General features: G+C 40.6%; 1 protein-coding gene across 1 annotated transcript in view; it reads right to left on the reverse strand.

Annotated features, from left to right (window-relative positions):
- Positions 1-21,262, reverse strand: part of LOC131232349 (magnesium transporter MRS2-I-like) — a 64,168-nt gene that overhangs the window by 15,916 nt on the left and 26,990 nt on the right. The window contains exons 5-9 of the mRNA XM_058228582.1: positions 11,219-11,293; positions 7,994-8,221; positions 7,620-7,664; positions 6,637-6,681; positions 6,457-6,486 (exon numbers count right to left, since the gene is read on the reverse strand). Coding sequence (XP_058084565.1) covers positions 6,457-6,486; positions 6,637-6,681; positions 7,620-7,664; positions 7,994-8,221; positions 11,219-11,293 — 423 coding nt within the window. The remainder of the gene's footprint in view (positions 1-6,456; positions 6,487-6,636; positions 6,682-7,619; positions 7,665-7,993; positions 8,222-11,218; positions 11,294-21,262) is intronic.

The raw sequence follows: 21,262 nt of genomic DNA on the forward strand, positions 1-21,262 counted from the left end.
GTTTTGGAGGGAGAGAGAGAAGGAGAGAGAGAAGTTCAAGTTGCTGTTTCCTTATTCATTGTTTTCCTTTTTTATGATTTTTGAGGTTAGCCCAATCATTGTTGGTTAAACCACTTAGCTAGGGTTAAGAGGTGAAGCTTGTGGCGTGATGGGAATGATCCTACGGCTTTGATTCATGTTAGATTGAATAGATTTTGATTCAGTTTGATTATAGGAATATTTCTAGTTTTTAATGGTTTCTTGTGATTGAGATTACAATAAGTCTGCGATAGCTTTAAGTATTTCCTTTACATTATTTGATTGTGAAGTTAGGAAATTCATTTGTTAGCAACTGAAAGAGGAGTGAATTTCCCTCTCGCTCTCTCTCTCTACCCTGGCGATCTTGCCAGATTTCCTTTTTGCGGCGATGTGATACTGCTGGAAATCTAGTTTTCTGACCTATTTTCTCCCTGTTAGTCGTTTCCGATCCAAAGAGTCGGGCACATCTTTGGTCGGATTCCGATGGCATCCGCCTGTGTGAAAAACATCGGAATGTCACCGGATGGTTTCCCGACCTACCCTTCCTACGGCTGGCTGAGTCCTCGAATCTCCTTGAGTCACGATCTTGTCAATGATGGGTCGAAGATTGCTACAGAAAAGCCTCCATTCCATCTAGATCGTTAGTAAATCCGCAGGAAAAGCCAGATATCCAGCCTTCTGGCAAGGATCTAGTCGATTTTGAGTTCTGGCTCGACGTTCCTGTCACAATGCTTCCTGCCGACAAGCTCTTCTTCGACGGAAAGCTCGTCCCGTTGTAGCTCGCCTCCGTCCGCCTTGCCACCGATTCCGCGTCGTCCGATGACTTCTGATCGCCGGAAAGTATGGTATGTGGACGTAGGGCCTGGATCTCACGGACCGATCCATACGTTTTTTTCTCCAAAGGCGCCTAGGTGCTCGAGTCGATGGAAAGAGCTCCTCGACTTGAATAAGCTCCAAACCCCTGACCCTAACCCTAACCCTAAGCCAGATCTCCAAAAATCGGCTTTAGTTCCGTCGAGAAACCCTAATCAGAAGCCAGATCTTAAGAAATCTACCTCCATGCCATCTAAAAACTCTAACACTAGATCCCTAAATCATTTTCTTCACAGAAGCTTGAAATGTCCTCCGATCGATTCAAATCTTACCATTCCTTTGCTGTGGGATTCCAACTCATCAACGGAGTCTGTCTCAATCTCATCCCACCTTTCGCTTTCTCTTTCATCATTTGTCCCTAACCAGGACGATCTTCCCTGCCTCTCCCTTTACTCCAACAAATCCAACCCTAAGAATCATCCTAAAGTTAGGGTTTCGAGGCAAAGGGTTGTGTCCGATCACACAACGAGGATCGAACGGAGCCCGTTGCGTCGACCCTAAGACTCCAACGTGGCCCCTGTCCGAGGCGTCTCAGTCGACAGCCCTTTGATGAACTCTTTGAGGAAGATTGTGTTCCAGAGCTTGGAGAGGAGCTCAAGCAACCCAAGTAGCTTCAATGGGGGCTCGAGGAATACAAAGCATAGGGGGATGGAGAGATCATATTCTTCGAATGTGAGGGTCGTCACATCAGTTCTGAACGTCCCTGTCTGTTCGCTCAAGGGATCTGCGTTTGGACTAGGGCAGTTGTTTTCACCACAGAAGAGAGACGACGCGAGAAGCCATGGTAAAACAAGGAACAATCAGATTTGATTGACGGTCTTGATGACCATAACAATCGAGCTGGTAACATTTCTATTAACTGTTCTTTTCTCATTGTTGGTTTTTTTTTCCTGTGTACATTGTAGTTGTATATATGCAGCCTTGTTTTTGCTGATATAGGTTTTTTCCCGATCGAAAAAATAAGAAGTTATGTTGTTCATCATTACCCCTTGGACATGGTTGGATGATGGAATCCTTCCTAACATTCATACATCTTCTGATTGGTTGTGGATTGGTTTAATTCTGTTGTTTGCTTTGTCTCATGGGCATGGTTTTGTGATGGAATTATCTTTAATTCTTATACCTTTCACCTCTTTGAAAACTAGATTGAAGGAAGTTCAGATTGAGCTTTAGTAATATATCTTCCAACTGGATGAAGATGGGACTCGAAGTCCAGTTGAGTTCATGAATCCCTGATCTCTTCAAGTGGATCCTCTTAATCCCTAGTTTCCCACCTTTGAATTTTACAAGTTTAGGTTACTATTTCACCATTGTTCACTCATATTCACCTGATGTAGGTTACATCTTATTCTGGTTCTAGTTCGAGTTACTTTCAGAATACGAACAAGGTTCAGTCCCTATGGATTCGACCTCGGTCTCACTGAGATTATTACTACATCACAGCCCTACACTTGGGGTTATGAACACTCTGCGAGGAGGTCTTCTATAAATAGAAGTCTAGGAACCAGTGGCTCGAGGAGGGTGAGCGGAACACTAAATTCTTCCACAGCATGGCTTTTGGGCGATCGAGAAGATCAATAATCAAGGAGATTAAATTAGAATGTAGGACGGTGGTGGCTGACTGGGAATCGATTAACCAAGTTGCAACTGATTTCTACTCGACGCTCATGCAAGCAAAGCCTTCAACGCAGAGGGGGAGGGGGGGAGCTCTTGGAGGTCATTCTGCCATGCATCACAGTGGACGAAAATGAGGCGCTGCTGGTTGAGCTATCAATGGAAGAGGTGCTCAAAGCAGTTAAGGCGCTGCCATATGATGGGGCATTAGGCCTGGATGGCTTTTTCAGGGCTTTCTTTCAAGGATGATGGGAGACAGTGGGTCAGGACATCCTCGATGCAATGCATTCTTTCTGCAAAAGTGGGGCTCTCCCCAGGGCCTACACATCAACACTTATATGCCTTATTCCAAAGTCACCCTCTCCAGATAAATTTTTTGATTTTCGCCCTATCAGCTTATGTAATTGTGTCTATAAGATTTTCTCTAAAATTATTGCTAACAGATTGAGAGGGATTCTTCCCATAATCATCTTCACGAAACAAGGGGCTTTCGTACAAGGGAGATCCATAACAAAAAGTTGTGCTCTTGCTCAAGAAATTTTTCAAGACATTAACCGAAAAGTCAAAGGGGGAAACACTCTCATCAAACTGGACATGGAAAAAGCTTATGATAGGCTCGATTGGGCCTTCCTAAAGCCAGTCCTCGTTAAGTTTGGGTTTGGCGCGAGATGGATCGAGATGGTCAAAAAATGTTGGGGCAACTACTGGTTCTCCGTCCTGATTAATGGTGAGCCGTGTGGTTTCTTCAAGTCCTTAAGAGGTCTTCACCAATGGGACCCTATCTCGCCGTGTCTCTTCATCTTAGTGGTAGAGGTTCTCAGAAGAGGCTTTAAGTAATTGTTGAGAAGGGTTTCTATCGACCCTTCAAGAACCGTAGGGATTTCCCGTTGGTCTCACATCTCCTCTTTGCAGACAACATGGTCCTATTTGCAAACGACAGTTGTGAATCACTAAAAAGGATTTTCAGCTTTCTCAACCAGTACCAAAGATTGTCAGGGTAGAAAATCAATGGCTAAAAGAGCTTCTTCATCCTCGCTGCTAATCAGCCTGAAGTGCGTGTAAGGTCAACCCAAAGGATCCTTGGATTAAAGAAGGGGGTACCTCCATTCAACTACCTAGGGATCCCTATTTCAAAGGGAGACCTCAGAAGGCTTACTTCCAACCGATGCTAGAGAAGATACACAACATAATATTAAGATGGAAGAGCATAATTTTATCCCAAGCAAGAAGACTTACGTTGATCAACCACGTGCTGTGCAACGTCCCAGTTCACACTCTTGCAGCTATGGAGGTCCCTTCTAGTCTACTCGGAGACTTGGAAAAAGCTTTCTCGAATTTCTTCTGGGGCTGGGAAGGGAATAGGAAGTGATGCCATTAGTTGAATTGGAAGAAAATTATGCTTTCAAAATTTGAGGGTGGGTTGGGGGTGAAAGTCCTAAAAATTGTGATGAATGCCTTTCGGATGAAGATGGCGTGAATTGTCATATACAGGGGGAGGTATAGCGGTTGGGCAACATTCATGAAGGTGAAGTATTCCCGTGACTTCCAATCAGCAGGCAATGTGAATCTCGCCACTTCGCTTTGCCCTTGTGGAAGCAAATCTGCAAGATAATCCTAATTGTTGTTGCCCAAGCCCATTGGTTAATCGGACATGACGGTGTAGCTTTTGGGAGGATGACTAGTCGGGATTATGGCCCCCCAGCACCTGGAGACTGCAAACGTTGCCCCCTTAGTTTCAATTAGTTCATGAGCTTGTTAGGCTTAATGGTTGGCGTTCACAACTAGGTGTGGAACATGTCCTCCCACAAGTGGTGCTAGATCACATTTAAGATGAGGGGATTTGTACCTCTTCAGTGGAGGACAAACAGATTTGGATAGATTCTGCTTCAGGTGAATTTGACATTGTCTCGGCTTGGCAAATTATCAGATCGACGGGGGAGAAGAAAGATTGGTCAAAACAATTGTGGCACCCAAAGCTACCGCCAAAACTTTTGCTCCTTACATGGAAGATCATCCACAATGTTGTTCCTGTGGATGCCAGAATTCAAGCCAGAGGAGTCTTTGTTGCTTCTAAATGTGACTGCTACCCTTCAACTCAAACGTCCCACGTTGAGACAATTAATCACTTATTCTCTTGGAGCGATACAGAAAGAAGGGTGTGGAAAAACTTTGAGTTGTTGTTTAATATCCACGCATCTAGCTACACGCCCTGGCTTTTGGTAGGGCAGCTAGATAGTGGGCAGTAGCTGTAACATCTAACCGTTTGCTACTCTTAAGGGGTCTCACACCCACATTCATCTTTTGGGAAATCTGGATGGCTAGGAACGACTCCTGCTTCAAAGAATCCGTGATCTATGCAACTAAGGTGATCGTCAGGGTCCACCACTGGATCAGTCTACTCGGCCTAACTCTCCCCCTTCAAGGTGGTGAAGAGGTTCCATGTCACAATGCTAAGTGCTTTGGGGATTGAAGGGCCGACGACTAACTCGAGGAAAGCCCATGTGGTCAAGTGGGCTAGACTGCAACATGGCTGGGTTAAGATCAACATAGATGGATCAACGTTAGGAACCCTTCCGGGGGGAGAGGGGCAGTGGAGTATGCAAAAATAACATGGGTGACTTCCTTTTTGCTTTCTCATCCTTTTATGGCTTTTGATCCAATACTCGGGGGGGATATAAGGGCAATCTGGGAGGGCCTTTCTCGGTGTACGAATTTGGGTTTTTCCAAGGTGGAGGTGGCCAATGACTCTAAGTCCATGGTGGGAATCCTCTCCAAGAAATCTTCTCCCTCGTGAGCCATGTGGTACTGGCAGGCCAAGATTGAGGCGCTCATGTGTAGCATGGAGGTTAGCTTCTCCCACAACCCTAGGGAGGCTAACTCTGTGGCGGACAAACTAGCACGCTAGAGGAGTGACGACCAGACGCATAGGCTTTTTTGATCATCAAAGTAGCCCGCCCCCCCCCCCCCCCCTTAAAAAAAATAAAAATAAATTATTAGAGGTCTTCTATTCCTGGATTGAGTAGGTTTGGGAAGTTTGAGGGAGGGCTAGATTTGTTGTCTTGGTTTTCATGATAGGTAAACCTATTCCCCTTTTTGTTTATGGGTCCGCCCGAAATTTAGTATGTATAGATGTCTCCTATTAATGAAAAATATTCTATAGGTATAAAAAAAAAAAAAAAAAACAAAACAAAACAAAACAAAACAAAAAAAAAAAACAAAACAAAAAAAAAAATCAAAAAAAATCAAAAACAAAAACAAAAAAGATGGAATTTAGGAGCCATTGATTGGCTACCAGACTAGAAAAAAATCTAGCTTGGGAGCTTAGACTCGAATTACAACTAGAAATTACCTGCTACTTGGTTACTGCTATGAATTACACTACAAAAGATAAAATAACAAGCTTGAAAAGTAAAGATTATACTAAGAAATGTAATTTGCTTAACAAGGGAAGTAAAGGATTACACTATGGAATGTAAATTGATAGGATAATTGAAAGATAGATTGGTTTGTTTGGGTTAGTATGAGACGATTTTACTTCTGGCATTCCTTTTCTATTTATATCTTCGATCTAGCCATCTAGATCTTTCCCACGTTCAAATAGTTGCTATAACTGTTCTCCACTGCTTGGAACTCTGGTTGTTTCTAACGTTTTAACCATATCTGCTTCCCCTCTTACCACCAATCCTATAATAATTCACGCATGACTTCTTCGTTATCGACCACTTAAGAAATACATTGCACCATCTGATACGCTCCAGTCATGATTACCAAGAAGTCTTCTCCGTACACCATGCGGATCCGTACAGATCACACATAAGTCTCCCTGATTGGCTATCATAGGGAATGATGATACGGGGATTGAACACCGGCAGTAAAATGCAAGAACTTGGAGATCAAAAATGAAGAAAGAATCCAATGCATGAGATTACCAATGTCCTTATAAAATCTCACCTGAATCAGTCGATTTCGATGATTATCAAGCTGCAACAAAGGGGGGGAAAAAACCATGACTATAGGATATGGCTTTATTTTTTTGATTTATTTAGAGAAAAAAGAAAGTAACATTCTATTTCCATCCAAATAAAACCACATGGATGCAAAAGATAGAATTCTTCATGTACAAACAATTACCTGAATATTAATGTAATCCTCTGTGTCGTCAATATATTCACGTAGCTGGAAAGATATTTTAATTTAGTAAAATTCCAGAATAAAAATAGATTTTAATTTAGTATAATTCCAGAATAAAAAGGTAAAATAGAAAACAAAAAAAACAAGAAAGAAGATGGTTTACAACATACAACAAGTAGTCAGAACAACATGAAATTCAAGGCCTATAGACCTGTTTTATGAATTTTGAGGGTTACTAAAAGATTTAAAGCTGCCACTTAGAATTCTAAATGCCAATAGGATTCACTTTCTTATATCATCAGATATGATAGAGCCGTCAATGTGATAGCAAATGAAGCAAAATATAATTGTTATGGTCAAGCATGTGCACTGAATCCTCTATTTAAGAACTCAGCAAAGTAGCCATTAGCTAAAGATAATAATCATCATCATCATTACCTTGTCCCAGCTATTTGGGGTCTGCTTTACAAGTCCTGTTTAAACAGGAATTCTTATGATTGCTTGGCAGGCTTCAATGACTAGCTTCCCACGTGACATACACCTTCCTTTAACAGGCTTGCAAACCGGATAGCACAATTGCTACTAGACATAAATACATGCAAATCATATATATATATATATAGTGCTTGACACGCAATAATTTGTAGATAATTATATTTAGTAGTTTTTTAGAACCGCATTGACAACAATAACCATAAGATACCGATTTAAGCAATCTATTCAAGACATGGTGTCACTCTTACACGAGGAGAATCAGGAAAACATAAAAAAGAATGCATTTAATTTCCAGGATACAATCAGTTTTTCTACAGTATAAAATACTGGAAGGATTTGTAGGCCCAACAAGAACTTTTTTTTTTATAATGGAAATGTAAAAGCAATAACATATGTGGATAGCAACTCGTTTTCAAATTGTAATTTCTTCGTAAACCATTATTTAAAAAATCATTAGTGATGACTACCAAAGCTTAATCAGTGCATACCGTGATCAGTTTGTTCAGCGTGCCATCAATTTCACTGAAGTATGCCTGCGAAATTGAACAAAAGCTCTTCTTAGATTTTGAATTTGAGGAAAGTGGTTTGCTAGAGACATTGGCGATGGAGGTTGTCTTGTCTCCAACATGTTCATTGTACATGCAGCAGACATCTATAGGACAATGGAATTGCCAATCAGGTATGTGACAATTCACAACATAGAAAGGCCATAGACCCCAAATAGCTGGGGCAGGCCACCAGAAAAATAGTTCCGATTGCCTTAGAAATGTCCCATGCATGAGCGGTGCAGAAGAGTGAATATCCATTCTGAAAAAGCTGCAAGTGTCTTGACCAATGATTATTCACGAGTAGGTTTTATAACCTCTAGTAACATCTCAAGTTCCTCAACGTCATTCTCATTTCCGTAAACCATTACTGCGCTTGCCCTACTTGCTCTAGATATCTTTGAGCCTATGGTTGGAGAGGCAGGGAACCAATCCGATACGCCAGAGCCACTAACAGGTGATGATGGGCCAGACAATTTTCTTGACAAGTAAAGGTTTGCCATATCATCATCGTCATTCAGAAGTTGTTCGAGCTCATCCCTTACCTGGAAAATGCAATGAATTTACTCATAGAAAAATCACACAATGACAGAATCAGAATGTCGCTGTAGTCAGGATTTAAACATGCAATGATGCCAATATGAGCTGCAACATCCACAAAATTGAGAAAATAAATCAAGAAATTAGATCGGATGGAAGACAAACCTGTCTTAGAGTCATCTTAGAAGATACATCTACGGTTAGATCAGGCAGCACTACTGAAGTTTCAATCTCTATTTCATTGAATTTTTCAATGAAACTTCAGAAATTATTAAAAAAGACATTAATACACACTTTTAAATCATAAGATCTCAAAAGAGAAGTGCATAGGTGTAGGGTCCTAAGCTATGTGTTGTCTGACTGAACTAAAGCAACTATATTAAAATTGAATGCATAACATTTAGAGTGTATATGATCATCATTTCATCAAACACTCATAAATACTTCAAAATTAGTCTCAATTAATAGCTAGTTAAAGGGAAATTTTGAAAAAAATATTTTAATAAATTTTTAATTAATTTTTTTTCAAAAATAGACAATGACTTAACAAATCAATAGATTGATTCTCATATATGCTTGATTTCATGTTTGGAGTGTAACATTGTAAGCAATTTAGGAAAATTTTGAGAAATTTTGAATTTTTTCAATTTTTCTCAAATCGGACTACTTACAATCAAATTTCAAAATTAGAGCATATGAGATGATCATTTCATCAAATACTCCTAAATACTTCAAAATTAGTCTCAACTGACGGCTGGTTGAAGGAAATTTTCAAAAAGAACATGGAGAACATGAAGAACCAATGGATATCAAAATCAAAGTTCCAACTCCATGATTTTTAATGCAAAACATGAAAACTTATAGATTTTTTTAGAGATTACAAACATTTTATTGAGAAACTCGTAAAGAGTGAGAAAATAACCAATAGATTTATAGCAATTTGACACTTATTTAAATAATTTCAATAAAAAAAAAGATCAAAAATTGAAAATGCTCACCGGATCGAACATGTGGGATATATTGGCACTACCTATGGATTTCATATCACACAAGTGGGATACAAGATATATTGTGGGATATATCAGCCGATATCGTCACTATTTAAAACATTGGGCAGAGTAAGGTTTAAGAAGGTACATTTGGATGCCAAGAAGCACATATTCTTTTGATTACTCACTGGAAAATTATTCGTATTATTTATACAATTGTGGGAGATAGAACTAAGTCAAAACCAGAGCACATAATAGGTGAAATCTACAAAACTGATTCTCCTAATGCAGGCTTAAAAGCTATAAAATTCAAATAGCAAATCCAAATCCATTCTATCCCCTATGAGACCCATTAGACAGGCAAAGTTAATGCAAGTGAAGTGTTGCACTCTTTGAAGAACCTTTTGGATGTTTCAGTAGGAGGATGAATGGTTGACGAATATCATGTGCTTTGGAAGTTTAAAGAAAGTAACTGAAGAATGAGATAATAGGAATATTGGAAAGCAATTTACCTCTCAATTAATTAGATACCTAGAGTGATGTTTGGGTAGTTAAATACTTAGGACCTATCAAAAGTTGCAAGTGAGGATACCAGCTATAATCCCAGAAGCCCAACATCCGGACTGGCCTTGAAACAGCTAACAGAGCTCAATAGCTATATGCCATGTGTTTGTCTAATGGTTTCAAACAAGTTATCATTGAATCTGACTCTCTGCAATTAGTGAAAGCTCTAAACGGGCTAGGCCGACCTGGTTGGAAATGGAGCTACTGGTTTAGACGGATTAATCGCTTGAAGGAGAGAGGCATATCTACAGGGAAGGGAATGCTTCCGCCGATGCCTTGGCCCGTCAAGGGAGCGATTCCCAACTCTCATCCTTTTCTATTTCACTTTCGGAGCTTCTTCCACATCTCCGAGGCCTTCTTTTTCTTGATAAATTGGGGCTGGGGGCAATTAGAGAGGTTAAATAGTGGCTGGGTTTTGTTGGCTTTTTTGTTTTCTTGATATGATAGGCTTCCTCAGATCTTTTCTACTTGGGAACCCTGAATTCAGGCCTTTTGTAATCCTTTTACACATCAACGAAATCAAGTGTTTCAAAAAAAAAAAAAAAAAAAAGCAGCGCTTAATAGCTATATCATGTTAGCTAATGGAAGTTCTAATGTATCAAGTTCCAACAGTAAATAATTGATTTATGCCAGTAATTAATCTACTGCTGCCTATAGCGAATGTCATGTGAATAGAAACCGTAATAGGGCAGGTGCTATTTTTATTGATAACTAAAGAAAAAAAAAAAAAATTGTTTTGCAAAGATACAGATAGACATAACATGACCAACCATTTTCCAATGTTATTATTATGTTTTTTCTTTTGTTTTTGTTTTTTGGATTGTTATGGAAAAATTAGTCAAAAGTTCCGTTTTCAGGAAATAATCTCGAGTCAAATTGCCTAGCAGGTGCTTTTTGAGGGAGAGAATTACCAAAATGCCCTCAATTAGTGTTTTTTTTTTTAGTTTATTTTATCTGTAGAAGTGACTCTCATTTAGGTTTTTTTTAAGCAATAAAGTCAAGAATTGTAGGGCCTGCATGGTCTGTGTATGATATCCAACCCCTTAACAAATGCACCCGACCATGATGATCACCCAAAGCATATCAAATCATTTGATGGGTCACAAATGAATTTGGATGGAGTAATTTATTTTTTATGGTGTGGCCCACCCAATGATTGGATTCTCCATAATTTCTGATCATCCGATCATTATGGTGGGCTGCATCTGTTGGATGCCTTGGAAGTCATACACATGCCAATTGGGCCCACACTTCTCGACTTCAACACTTTCCAAAGAAATAATAATAATAATAATAATAAATGAGACAGTTCGGTAATTTAACACCTCTAAAAGTACTGCTCAATAATTTTCAATCATGGATGCATTATTTGGTAAAATCCGAATTAGCGAGGAATTTTACCGTTACCGTTCGGGACATGGCACTAAGGAAGCGGGGAGAAAGTCTTACCTTTTGAACTCGAGCATTCAAACTTGTCATTGTACTCTTCAACTTGCGCACTCGATCCAAGTTACGACTGCTAATCTGCATCAGCAAACAAATTTAACAGAAGAAGAATAGAAATTTAGCTCGCAAAAACAACTAAAAGAAACAACATTGGTAGAGCACATAGTTATATGGAAAAAAAAAAAATCGTTCGGGAGATATTCATGTTTAGGTTGGTCTCAATCATTAAGAAGACCATGAAAATTTGGTCAAGAAGTGGAAACATGACGTAGGGATGGACGTGATGAGGTTGATCACCGTCCACCTTAGGGGATAATTACTCTAAATCCATTGAGCTTCTCTGGACTCCTCAAAGAGATTCCTCGAATCCATGAGGAAAAATAGAAAATGAAAATATAATCTAATAAATTCGAAAATAAATTGATAGCTGATAAAAACGAATTTACAACCCTTTAAATAGTGATATAAAGCCTAGGAAAAAGTTTCAAAATCAAACTCCCTACAAAATGTGACTTATTATAAATAGTAAATTTATTATTTATAGATGGCCATGATTTCTACGAGACTTCATGATTTTTAGTAAAAAATAGTAAGTGTCCAATTTGGCCTAACCATATAATTCTCCTAATTTTTCTAAGCCCTTTTTATGTTCGGCATGACTCCTAAAACTTAAAGGATCAAGAGTTATGATCCAGCTAAAACTTACTATAAATAGTAAAAATGAAAATAAAATGGACTTTCGACCATAGATCTGATGGAATCCGGCAAATCCGACATGGGCAACATGGTTTAGTAGGGTTGGTTGGCTAAAGTAGCTTCTCCTACCCCAAAATCATATATGGTATGTCGAATAACTTATTCTGTTTAGGAGATATGCCTGTTTTAGGGTTCTGACGGTCCTAATCACTTCCGCCTCCAATCGGGCCTTCTCTGATCCATCTTGGCCATGAAAGTGTTCGCGACCCACTCTATATCAGTCCCCTCCACTTTAAAAGAATTCATCCTTGAGTTCTTGTCCCGCTTTGGCTCATGATACTCGGTCAGGTTCGGGACGTTGAAAGTACGTCAGATCTCCATGTCATCTGGAAGATCAACAACATAAGCGTTGTCATTGATCTTTCAGAGGATCGGTATCAGTCTAATTTTCTTATTTTTTTAACTTATTGTAGGTCCCGGTCGGAAATCTCTCCTTGCGTAGATGGATCATAGCATGGTCGCCTACGTCGAACATCTTTTGTCGCCGATGCTTGTCGGCTTGCTCCTTGTACTTGTCGACATGTAACTTGGTTTGCATGTCCGCATGAATGCCCATGATTTGGTTCTTCATATATTTTGTAGCATTACTCATGTTCGGGAGCTTGGGCAAAGGGACCAAGTCAAGTGTGTGGCGAGGCACTCGACCATAAACAATTTGGAATGGGAATTCTCTGTCAAGCAGTTCACTATGTTGTTGAATGCAAATTAAGCTTGAGACAAGGCCAAATCCCACGCTTCAGTTTATCAGCCGAAATACATCAAATGAGGTTTCCTAATGTGCAATTCACAATCTCAATGTGCTTATTGGTATGTGGGTGGTAGGCACTGCTAAATTGAAGTTGTGTACCAAACTAATTCCACAAAGTTCTTTTTTAATTTGGTCTCAATCATTAAGAAGACTATGAAAATTTGGTCAAGAAGTGAAAACATGACGTGGGATGGACGTGATGAGGTTGATCACCATCTTCCTCGGGGATAATTACTCCAAATTCATGGAACTTCTCTGGACTCCTCAAAGAGATTCATCAAATCCATGAGGAAAAATAGACAAAAAAATTCTAATAAATTCAAAAATAAATTGATTGATGATAAAAATGAATTTATGACCACTTAAATAATGATATCAAACCTAGGAAGAAGTTTCAGAATCAAACTCCCTACAAAACGTGACTTGCTATAAATATTAAACTTACTATTTATAAACGGTCATGATTTCTACTAGACTTCATGATTTTCAGCCAAAAATGGTAAGTGTCCAATTTGTCCTAATCATACTATTCTCCTAATTTTCTAAGCCCTTTTCGTGTTTGGCATGACTCTTAAAACTCAAAGGATACAGAGTTATGATCGAACTAAAACTTACTATAAATAGTAAAAATGAAAATAAAATGGACTTTTGACCATAAATCTGATGGAATATGGAAAATCCGGCATGGAAAACACGGCTTAGTAGGGTTAGTTGCTTAAAGCAGCTTCTCCAACCCCAAAATCATATGGTACGTCGAATAACTTATTTTGGTTCATAAGATATGTCTGTTTTAGGGTTCTGACAATCCTGATCACTTCTGCCTCCAATCCGGCCTTCTCTGGTCCATCTTGGCAATGAAAGTGTCCGCGACCCACTCTATATCAGTCCCCTCCACTTCAAAAGAATTCATTCTCAAGTTCTCGTCCCGCTTGGGTTCATGATACTCGGTCAGGTCCGGGACGTTGAAAGTATGTGAGATCTCCATGTCATCCAGAAGATCAACAACATAAGCATTTTGATCTTTCAGAGGATCAATACCGGTCTAATCTTCTTATTTTTCAACTTGTTGTAGCTCCCAGTCAGAAATCTCTCCTTTCGTAGATGGACCATAACATGGTCACCCACCTCGAAAGCCTTTTGTCGCTGATGCTTGTCGGCTTGCTCCTTATACTCGTCATTCGAGGCATGCAACTTGGCTTGCACATCCGTATGAATGCCCACGATTCAGTCCTCCATATGTTTTGTTACATTACTCTTGCCCGGGAGCTTAGGTAAAGGGTCCAATTCAAGCGTGTGGCGAGGCATTCGACCATAAACAATCTGGAATGGGGAATTCCCTGTCGAGCGGTTCACCATATTGTTGAATGCAAATTCCGCTTTAGACAAGGTCAAATTCCACTGCTTTAGTTTATCAACTGAAATACATCAAATGAGGTTTCCCAATGTGTGATTCACAATCTCAATGTGCCCATTGGTGTGTGGGTAGTAAGCATTGTTTCCACAAAGTTTGCCAGAAGTATCTAATGAACTTCGTGTCATGGTCAAAAGTAATAGTCTTGGGAATTTCGTGTAGTCGCATAACTTCTTTGAATAATAGAATCGTCATGTATGTTGTATCGAAGGTCTTCTTACATAAGATAAAGTGCGTCATCTTTGAGAAATAATCTGCCACCACGAGCACCAAATTCATGATGAGTTGTGTTCCCAGGAGACCAAGCACGATGTCCATAAATAAGTCCTCCTAATGGATATCGGGCATAGGTAACGGGGTGTAAAGGCTCATATTTTGAGACTGTCCCTTAGAGGTCTGACAAATATGACATCACTACACTACTTTACCCACGTCACATACCAATTGTGGCTAGTAATAACCCTCCTCCATAAGAGCCCATGTCTTGTCTCGCCCAAGGTGTCCACCAAGGCCACTTTCATATGCTTCTTGAATAATCTGCTCCTTCAGAGAACTTTGGAGAATGTACAGTTGATTCCCTTTGAAGAGGAAACTGCCTTGCATATGTATATCATTGGGATGATGCTCTTGGCACCTCATCTATGCATCCATGAAGTCTTTATCCTTGGCATACAACTCCTTGAGACAGTTAAAGCCAACCACCTCATTGCTCACTATAACCAGTAGTGATGCACGTCAACTACGTGCATCAGCCACCTTGTTCTACCGCCCTGACTTATGCTTCAAAATGAACACGAAGTCGTACAAAAATGTAACCCATCTAGCATCTACACAATTCACATTAGCTTAACTATTAATAAACTTTAAGGTTTGATAGTCAGTATAAAGAACAAACTCTCTCTGGATTAGATAATGCTGCCAATGTCACAGTGCTTAGACAACTACGTACAGCTCAAGCTCATATATGTCGACCAATTCTTTCGGGCTTCCCTAGGCTTTTCACTATAGAAGGCAATTAGCCTACCTTCCTATGATAAGACTCCTTCGATTCCAACATATGAGGCATCATACTCAACCTCAAATAGTTTGTCAAAACTAGGAAAAACCAAGACTGGTGTTGTGGACAATCGATGTTTGATTTCAGCAAAGCTCTTGTCAGCCTCATCGGTCCACTGAAACAATCCTTTTTTTCAGACCACCCCTGGGCTCTTAGTTACTCGTCGAGCTTTTCAAGAGCTGGGGTGCAAGCTCGAGGAGGTGAGGGCATGTCTCTACACAAAGGCTGCCAAGCTTGAGGCCTTTGTCTCAACTAGGGATGCTGTTGTCGCCTTGACCGAGTCACTTCAGGAGGCCTTGGGGATTGTTGTGGAGGAGCGGGTAGCTCTTGGGACTCAACTGGGTGAAGTGTGGCGGGAGAGGGCCACATTATGGGCCGAGTCAAAGGAATTAAAGCCGCGCCTATCCATTTTCAAGGCTGAGCGGGCAGAGGCGGAAGCCAAATCTGTGAGGGTGGAGGCTAATTTGGCAGAGGTTGAGGCCTCTATCCCAGCTGTGCAGGTAGCATTGGTGAAGGCGTATAAGGCCTCCATGGAGCGGGCTGACTAGCTGGAGGAATACTTCAACCTCAGCTATGGGCAGTGTCAGGAGCATGTCAGGCAAAAGTATTTGGAGCTCGACTTAGATTGCTTGGTCGATGAGTCTCTCGAAGATCCTGCCCCTGTTGCGGCCGAAGCCGAGCAGCCCCCCAAAGAGTGGACTAGGCCTCTCCCCCTTCCAATACTTCTAAAACTTTTTATTTTTTGCATTGTACTGCCATTTCTCTTGTTAATGAAAATACAGGTTTTTACAATGATTGGCCAAGAATGTTGTGTGTATGTTCTTATTAAGTTAATAGAATTAGTAGGTCAGATGAAGTAGAGTTTGTAAGTTAAGCAATGTAGGGTTGATAAGCTAATAAGTCGTGCACGATACAATCGATAGGCCGACCACATATTAGTAGGCCGAGCACTTGGAAGGACACTCTCCCTTTAAAATAGGAGAAGTCCCTTGGTCGGTCATGTAGCTCGGGTAGTAGGGATAATAATGTTAAAAGAAAATTTCTTCCCCTGACTTGGAGAAGTTTTTTTTTTTATAGAATTCATAATAGAAAGAGAACAATAGTAGTATCATGAGCACCTTTCTCCCTTTGAAAAGGGAGGTCGCTCTTAGTTGATCAAACACTCATCGAGTTGATTAACATGGTCGACATATCTAGAACTTTCAGATTCCTTTTCAGGAATAGTAGATCTTGAGGTGCTTGGCGTTCCATAGATGAGGCAAAGGTTGTCCATTCATGTCCATAAGTCAATATACGCCTAATCGTGTCATTCCTGTTACTTTATAAGGTCCTTTCCAACCTGTACCAAATGTTCTAGAGCTGAGCTCCTTGTGCTCTAGAAGGTTTCTCGAAGGACTAGGTCCCCTACTCAAAATCTGGGTGCCTTGACTCTGGAGTTGTAGTATTGGGCGGCCCACTATTGATATGTAGTGTTTTTCAATTGTGCTCGTTCCCTTTCTTCCTCAAGGAGGTCCAGACTTAGGGCCATCTGCTCAGCATTTTGGCTTTCGTCAAATGATTTAATACGTGCAGTTGAGATGCCTATTTCAACCGCTACCACAACTTCTACACCAAAAGATAAGGAAAAAGGAGTCCCTTCAGTCGAGGTCTGAACATTTGTCCAGTATGCCTAGAGGACATGTAGTAGCGACTTCTCGAGCTTGGTTTTGAGATGGTTTTTTATGATCTTGTTAACTGCCTCTACTTGTCCATTGGCCTGGGGATGTCGAGGTGATGAGTAGGCATTGCGAATACCAAGTCTCTCGCAGAGTCCTCGGAAGCATGCATAATCGAATTGCTTGCCATTGTTAGTAACAATCGTATAGGCGATGCCGTGCCTGCAAATGATGTACTTCCAAACGAAGTCGGTGATCTTCTGCTCGGTATTTTTAGCTAGAGGTTCGCCCTGATACCTCGACAACTGACTATTGATGCTAAGATTTAGTCGTCCCTACTAGCTCGTCGTGTACTTGAAAAATCAACTGACAATGGGGGCCCAGGTTCTAGCTGGGCACCCTCCAATGCCTAGTCGAATTAGGGTTGTGGTGCTTACCCTCTCTTATGAGGTAGGGTTCTTATTTATAACCTTTCGAGACCTCTACCATGAATGGTGATGAGTTTAACATGTAGATACGTATCACATAAGGGATCTTCCCCTAAATATATGGCGTTTATCTCAGTGTGATTCTTGGTGAAGATCTCCGAGAGGTAATCATTTCCATAAATGAAGGAGATATCTCCTAGTGGCCGACATTTGAGGAGGTCGTGGTCAATAGTCGAGGCCGGCCTCTAAGTTACTTGGTCAAGGTCCTGCAGACAGAGCTTAGTTGATGATTGGGGTCAGGGTCGATTTATGTGATCATGTCAGCTCCATAGTTGTCCCTTGGTCGAATAATGAAATGTCAACTAGGCGACCAAGGCCACTACTCATAGCTAGCGCCTGGATTAGTCGCGGAGGTCGTGGTCAACATTTGAGGATGAGCTCTTTCCCGATCTCCCATCCGAGTTGTTTGCCTTTATCACTTTCATCTTATTAGATTCATTTGGTCAATCCAATCGGTTAGTCCAGTTTTACCTATAATAAGACGTATAAAAGTGCTTGGTGCATTTGATAGACCGAAGGGCATGACCAACCACTTATACAACCCTTCCTTAGTCTTGAATGTCATTTTCCACTCATCCTAGGTTGAATACGAATCTAATGGTACCCACTTCTTAGATCTGTTTAAACAACACTTTAGTACCTTTTAGCATATTGAGCATGTCATCCAACTATGATATTGGGAACCGATATTTGATGGTAATCTTGTTAATTGCTCAGCTGTCGACACATAGGCACCAGCTCCCATCTTTCTTAGGCGTTAACAATGCTAGCATGACACATGGGCTCATGCTCTCTCTTAAAAGGCTCTTAAGGATCAATTCCTCCACCTGCCTCTGAATTATCTCGCACTCTTTCGAACTCATCCGATAGTGAGGGCGGTTAGGCAAGCTAGCCCCAGGGACAAAGTCTATGTGTTGTTGGATATCCCATATAAGGGGCAATCCATTGAGTAACTCTTCAGGCCAGATTTCCTTGAATTCGTTCAGCAATGGCCTTAAACTTAAAAGAATGTTCAAGGGCTCCGATTCATCGCCCTTTACCAATACGGCGTACACCTCGTCGGTTTCCTTAGATTCCTCCATGAAATCTCGGATTGTCAGGAGGGAACTCCCCTCCACTTTAGAAGATTCAGGCTGGTTCTCTGGTACCATAGGGACAAGGACCGTCTTTTGATCATCCTTGATGAAGACATAAACGTTATCTCGTCCTTGGTGGATCACATCACGGTCCAACTACCATGGTTAACCGAGCAACATATGGCATGCTTCCATGTTGACCACATCACACACTACTTGATCCTTATAAGTTTTATCAATTGAAAATGAGAAAGTGCATTGTTTGGTTACCTTGGTCTTGTTTACCTTATTTATCCAGCCGATCGAGTAAAGGGAAAGATGCGTTGTCGTAGGTAACCACAACTTGTCCATTATCACTTACGGGACGATGTTTTCACCACTGCTACTATCCATGTTTACATCATAAACCTTGCCATTGATGGTACACCGCGTATGGAATATATTGTGCCATTGTGGATGTAACTCTTACTGTGAACTGTACAATAATCGCCTCACGACCAAGGATTCATCATTATCCTCAGCCAACTAATCTTTGTCACTAGTTCCTTCTTTAGTGGGTTATTCATCTTCATCAAATCTAGGGTCTTCTTCCACTGCATCACCTACAGTGCCCCCTGCGTTGATGGTCAAGTGGACTGCAAGGCATTGAGGGCAGGTGTTTGATAAGTGGCCTGGTTTGTCACAACGGTAACAATTGTTCAGCCTTGGCTAACCATAAGGATTTAGAATCCTACTCGGACCCACTATAGTGGGTGTCACACATTGAGGCCTAGATGGACTGCTCCTCATGTCACAGTTTGCGGTTGCGAGAGGTTGAGGACATCCTCCTACTAGTTCCTTTCCACATGCTAGCGCTAAATCCTACATGGGACCCATCATGGGGGGCTGAGTCGAAGGATAGGGTCAAGTAGGGACTCTTGCAAGCTGTGTTTCTGCCCTACTTGCCAACTAAACCGCTTCATCCACGGTCCCAACCGGGTGCATCTGAACTCAATCCCGAATTGTTGATCGTAACCCACCTATAAATCTTGCTCTCTTTTGCAATTTAGTTTCCAACAAGTCATTCTGTGTTATCAACCACTGGAATTCTTCAATGTAATATGTGATAGTTCGATTGCCCTGTTAGTAATTTTGGTATTGTTGGAATAAAACCTGCTTGTAATCATTAAGAAGGAATTTTGATCGAAGAAGCTGTTTCATTCATGACCATGATCGGATGGGCGCCTTGTTCTGTCAGGCACATGAGAGTTGTAATTGCTTCCACCATGCAGAAGCGCTAGATTTTAATTTGAAATTTACTAATTTTACCTTTTTATGTTCTGGCACGTACATGTAATTAAAATATCGTTTTACTTCGGCTAACCAGTCAAGGAAATCTTATATACGTAATAAGCCATTAAAACAGGGAAGTTCGACTTTACCTTGATAGTCTCTTTTAACATGATATCGTCAATCACCTCCATGGATTGGACGTCGGGCAAAGCTTCCATATCGATGTTCTTGTCATTGGAGCTCAACTCATCTGGGGTAACCCTACAATTCACCTCCGGAAGTGCCCTATGGAAATCGGGGTTCTGTTGTACAGCAACCACGAGCGGCTAAGCATTGCCTTAGGCTCGGGACAGAATTAGCATATCTGTAAGAATGTCGATGGTTGTCTGCACCCCTTACATGGTCAACTGACTCTCTCAGTAGAAAGCTTTCATTCTTTTCAAAAGATAACGAATACCGGGATCACCATCCACGTGATTTTGGTTTATTCCTTCATTATTTGCCATCGTTCCAAGGGGAGTCCATGCTTTGATACCAATTGACGCAGGGATGAACTTGATAAGCGGTTGATCACTGTCTTCCTCAAGGTATAATTACTTCGAATCCATAGAACTTCTCTGGACTCCTCACAGAGATTCCTCGAATCCGTGAGGAAAAATAGAAAATAGAAATAAATTCTAATAAATTCAAAAATAAATTAATTGATAATAAAAATGAATTTACAACCCTTTAAATAGTGATATCAAACCTAATAAGAAGTTTCGTAATAAAACTTCAACTCAAACTCCCTACAAAACATGACTTACTATAAATACTAAACTTACTATTTATAGATGGTCATGATTTCTAATAGACTTATGGTTTTTGGCAAAAATAGTAAGTATACAATTTGGCCTAACCATGCTATTCTCCTAATTTTTCCTAGCTCTTTTTATGTTGGGCACAACTCCTAAAACTCAAAGGATCAAGAGTTATGATCGAACTAAAACTTACTATAAATAGTAAAAACAAAAATAATATTGACTTTCAACCGTCGATCTGATGGATTCTTGCAAATCCGGTATGGCCAACCCCGCATAATAGCGGGGTTGGTTGGCTAAAGTAGTTTATCCTACCCCAAAATCACATACGGTACGTCGAATAACTCATTCCAGTTTGCGAGATATGCCTGTTTTAGGGTTCTGATGGTCCTGATCATTTCCGCCTCTGATCAGGCCTTCTCTGGTCCATCTTGACCATGAAAGTGTCCACGACCCGCTCTTCATCAAAACACCAAAATTCAGATAATGAAAAGTTTGGGTTCGATACGGTCCTAACTTAATAGAACAGATTGAAAAAAAAAAAGAAAAAAAAGAAAAGAAAAAACAAGGGATTATGCACATGTATATGTGGGTTCAATTTGGTTCTCGATGATGCCGATGAAGTCTATGTCAAGAAAAACACTAGAAAGCCATTCGGGAGGATTCTTTTGAAAAGGGACAACATAACGCTGATGATGAACACGGGAAAATGATGATCTTCCGTCCTGATGGGGATTTTGTATTGCGTGGAGGTGAGTGCAGTCTGGCTCGTTATAAAATACAT

The sequence above is a fragment of the Magnolia sinica genome, chromosome 18, assembly GCF_029962835.1.
Source record: "Magnolia sinica isolate HGM2019 chromosome 18, MsV1, whole genome shotgun sequence".
Lineage (NCBI taxonomy): Eukaryota > Viridiplantae > Streptophyta > Magnoliopsida > Magnoliales > Magnoliaceae > Magnolia > Magnolia sinica.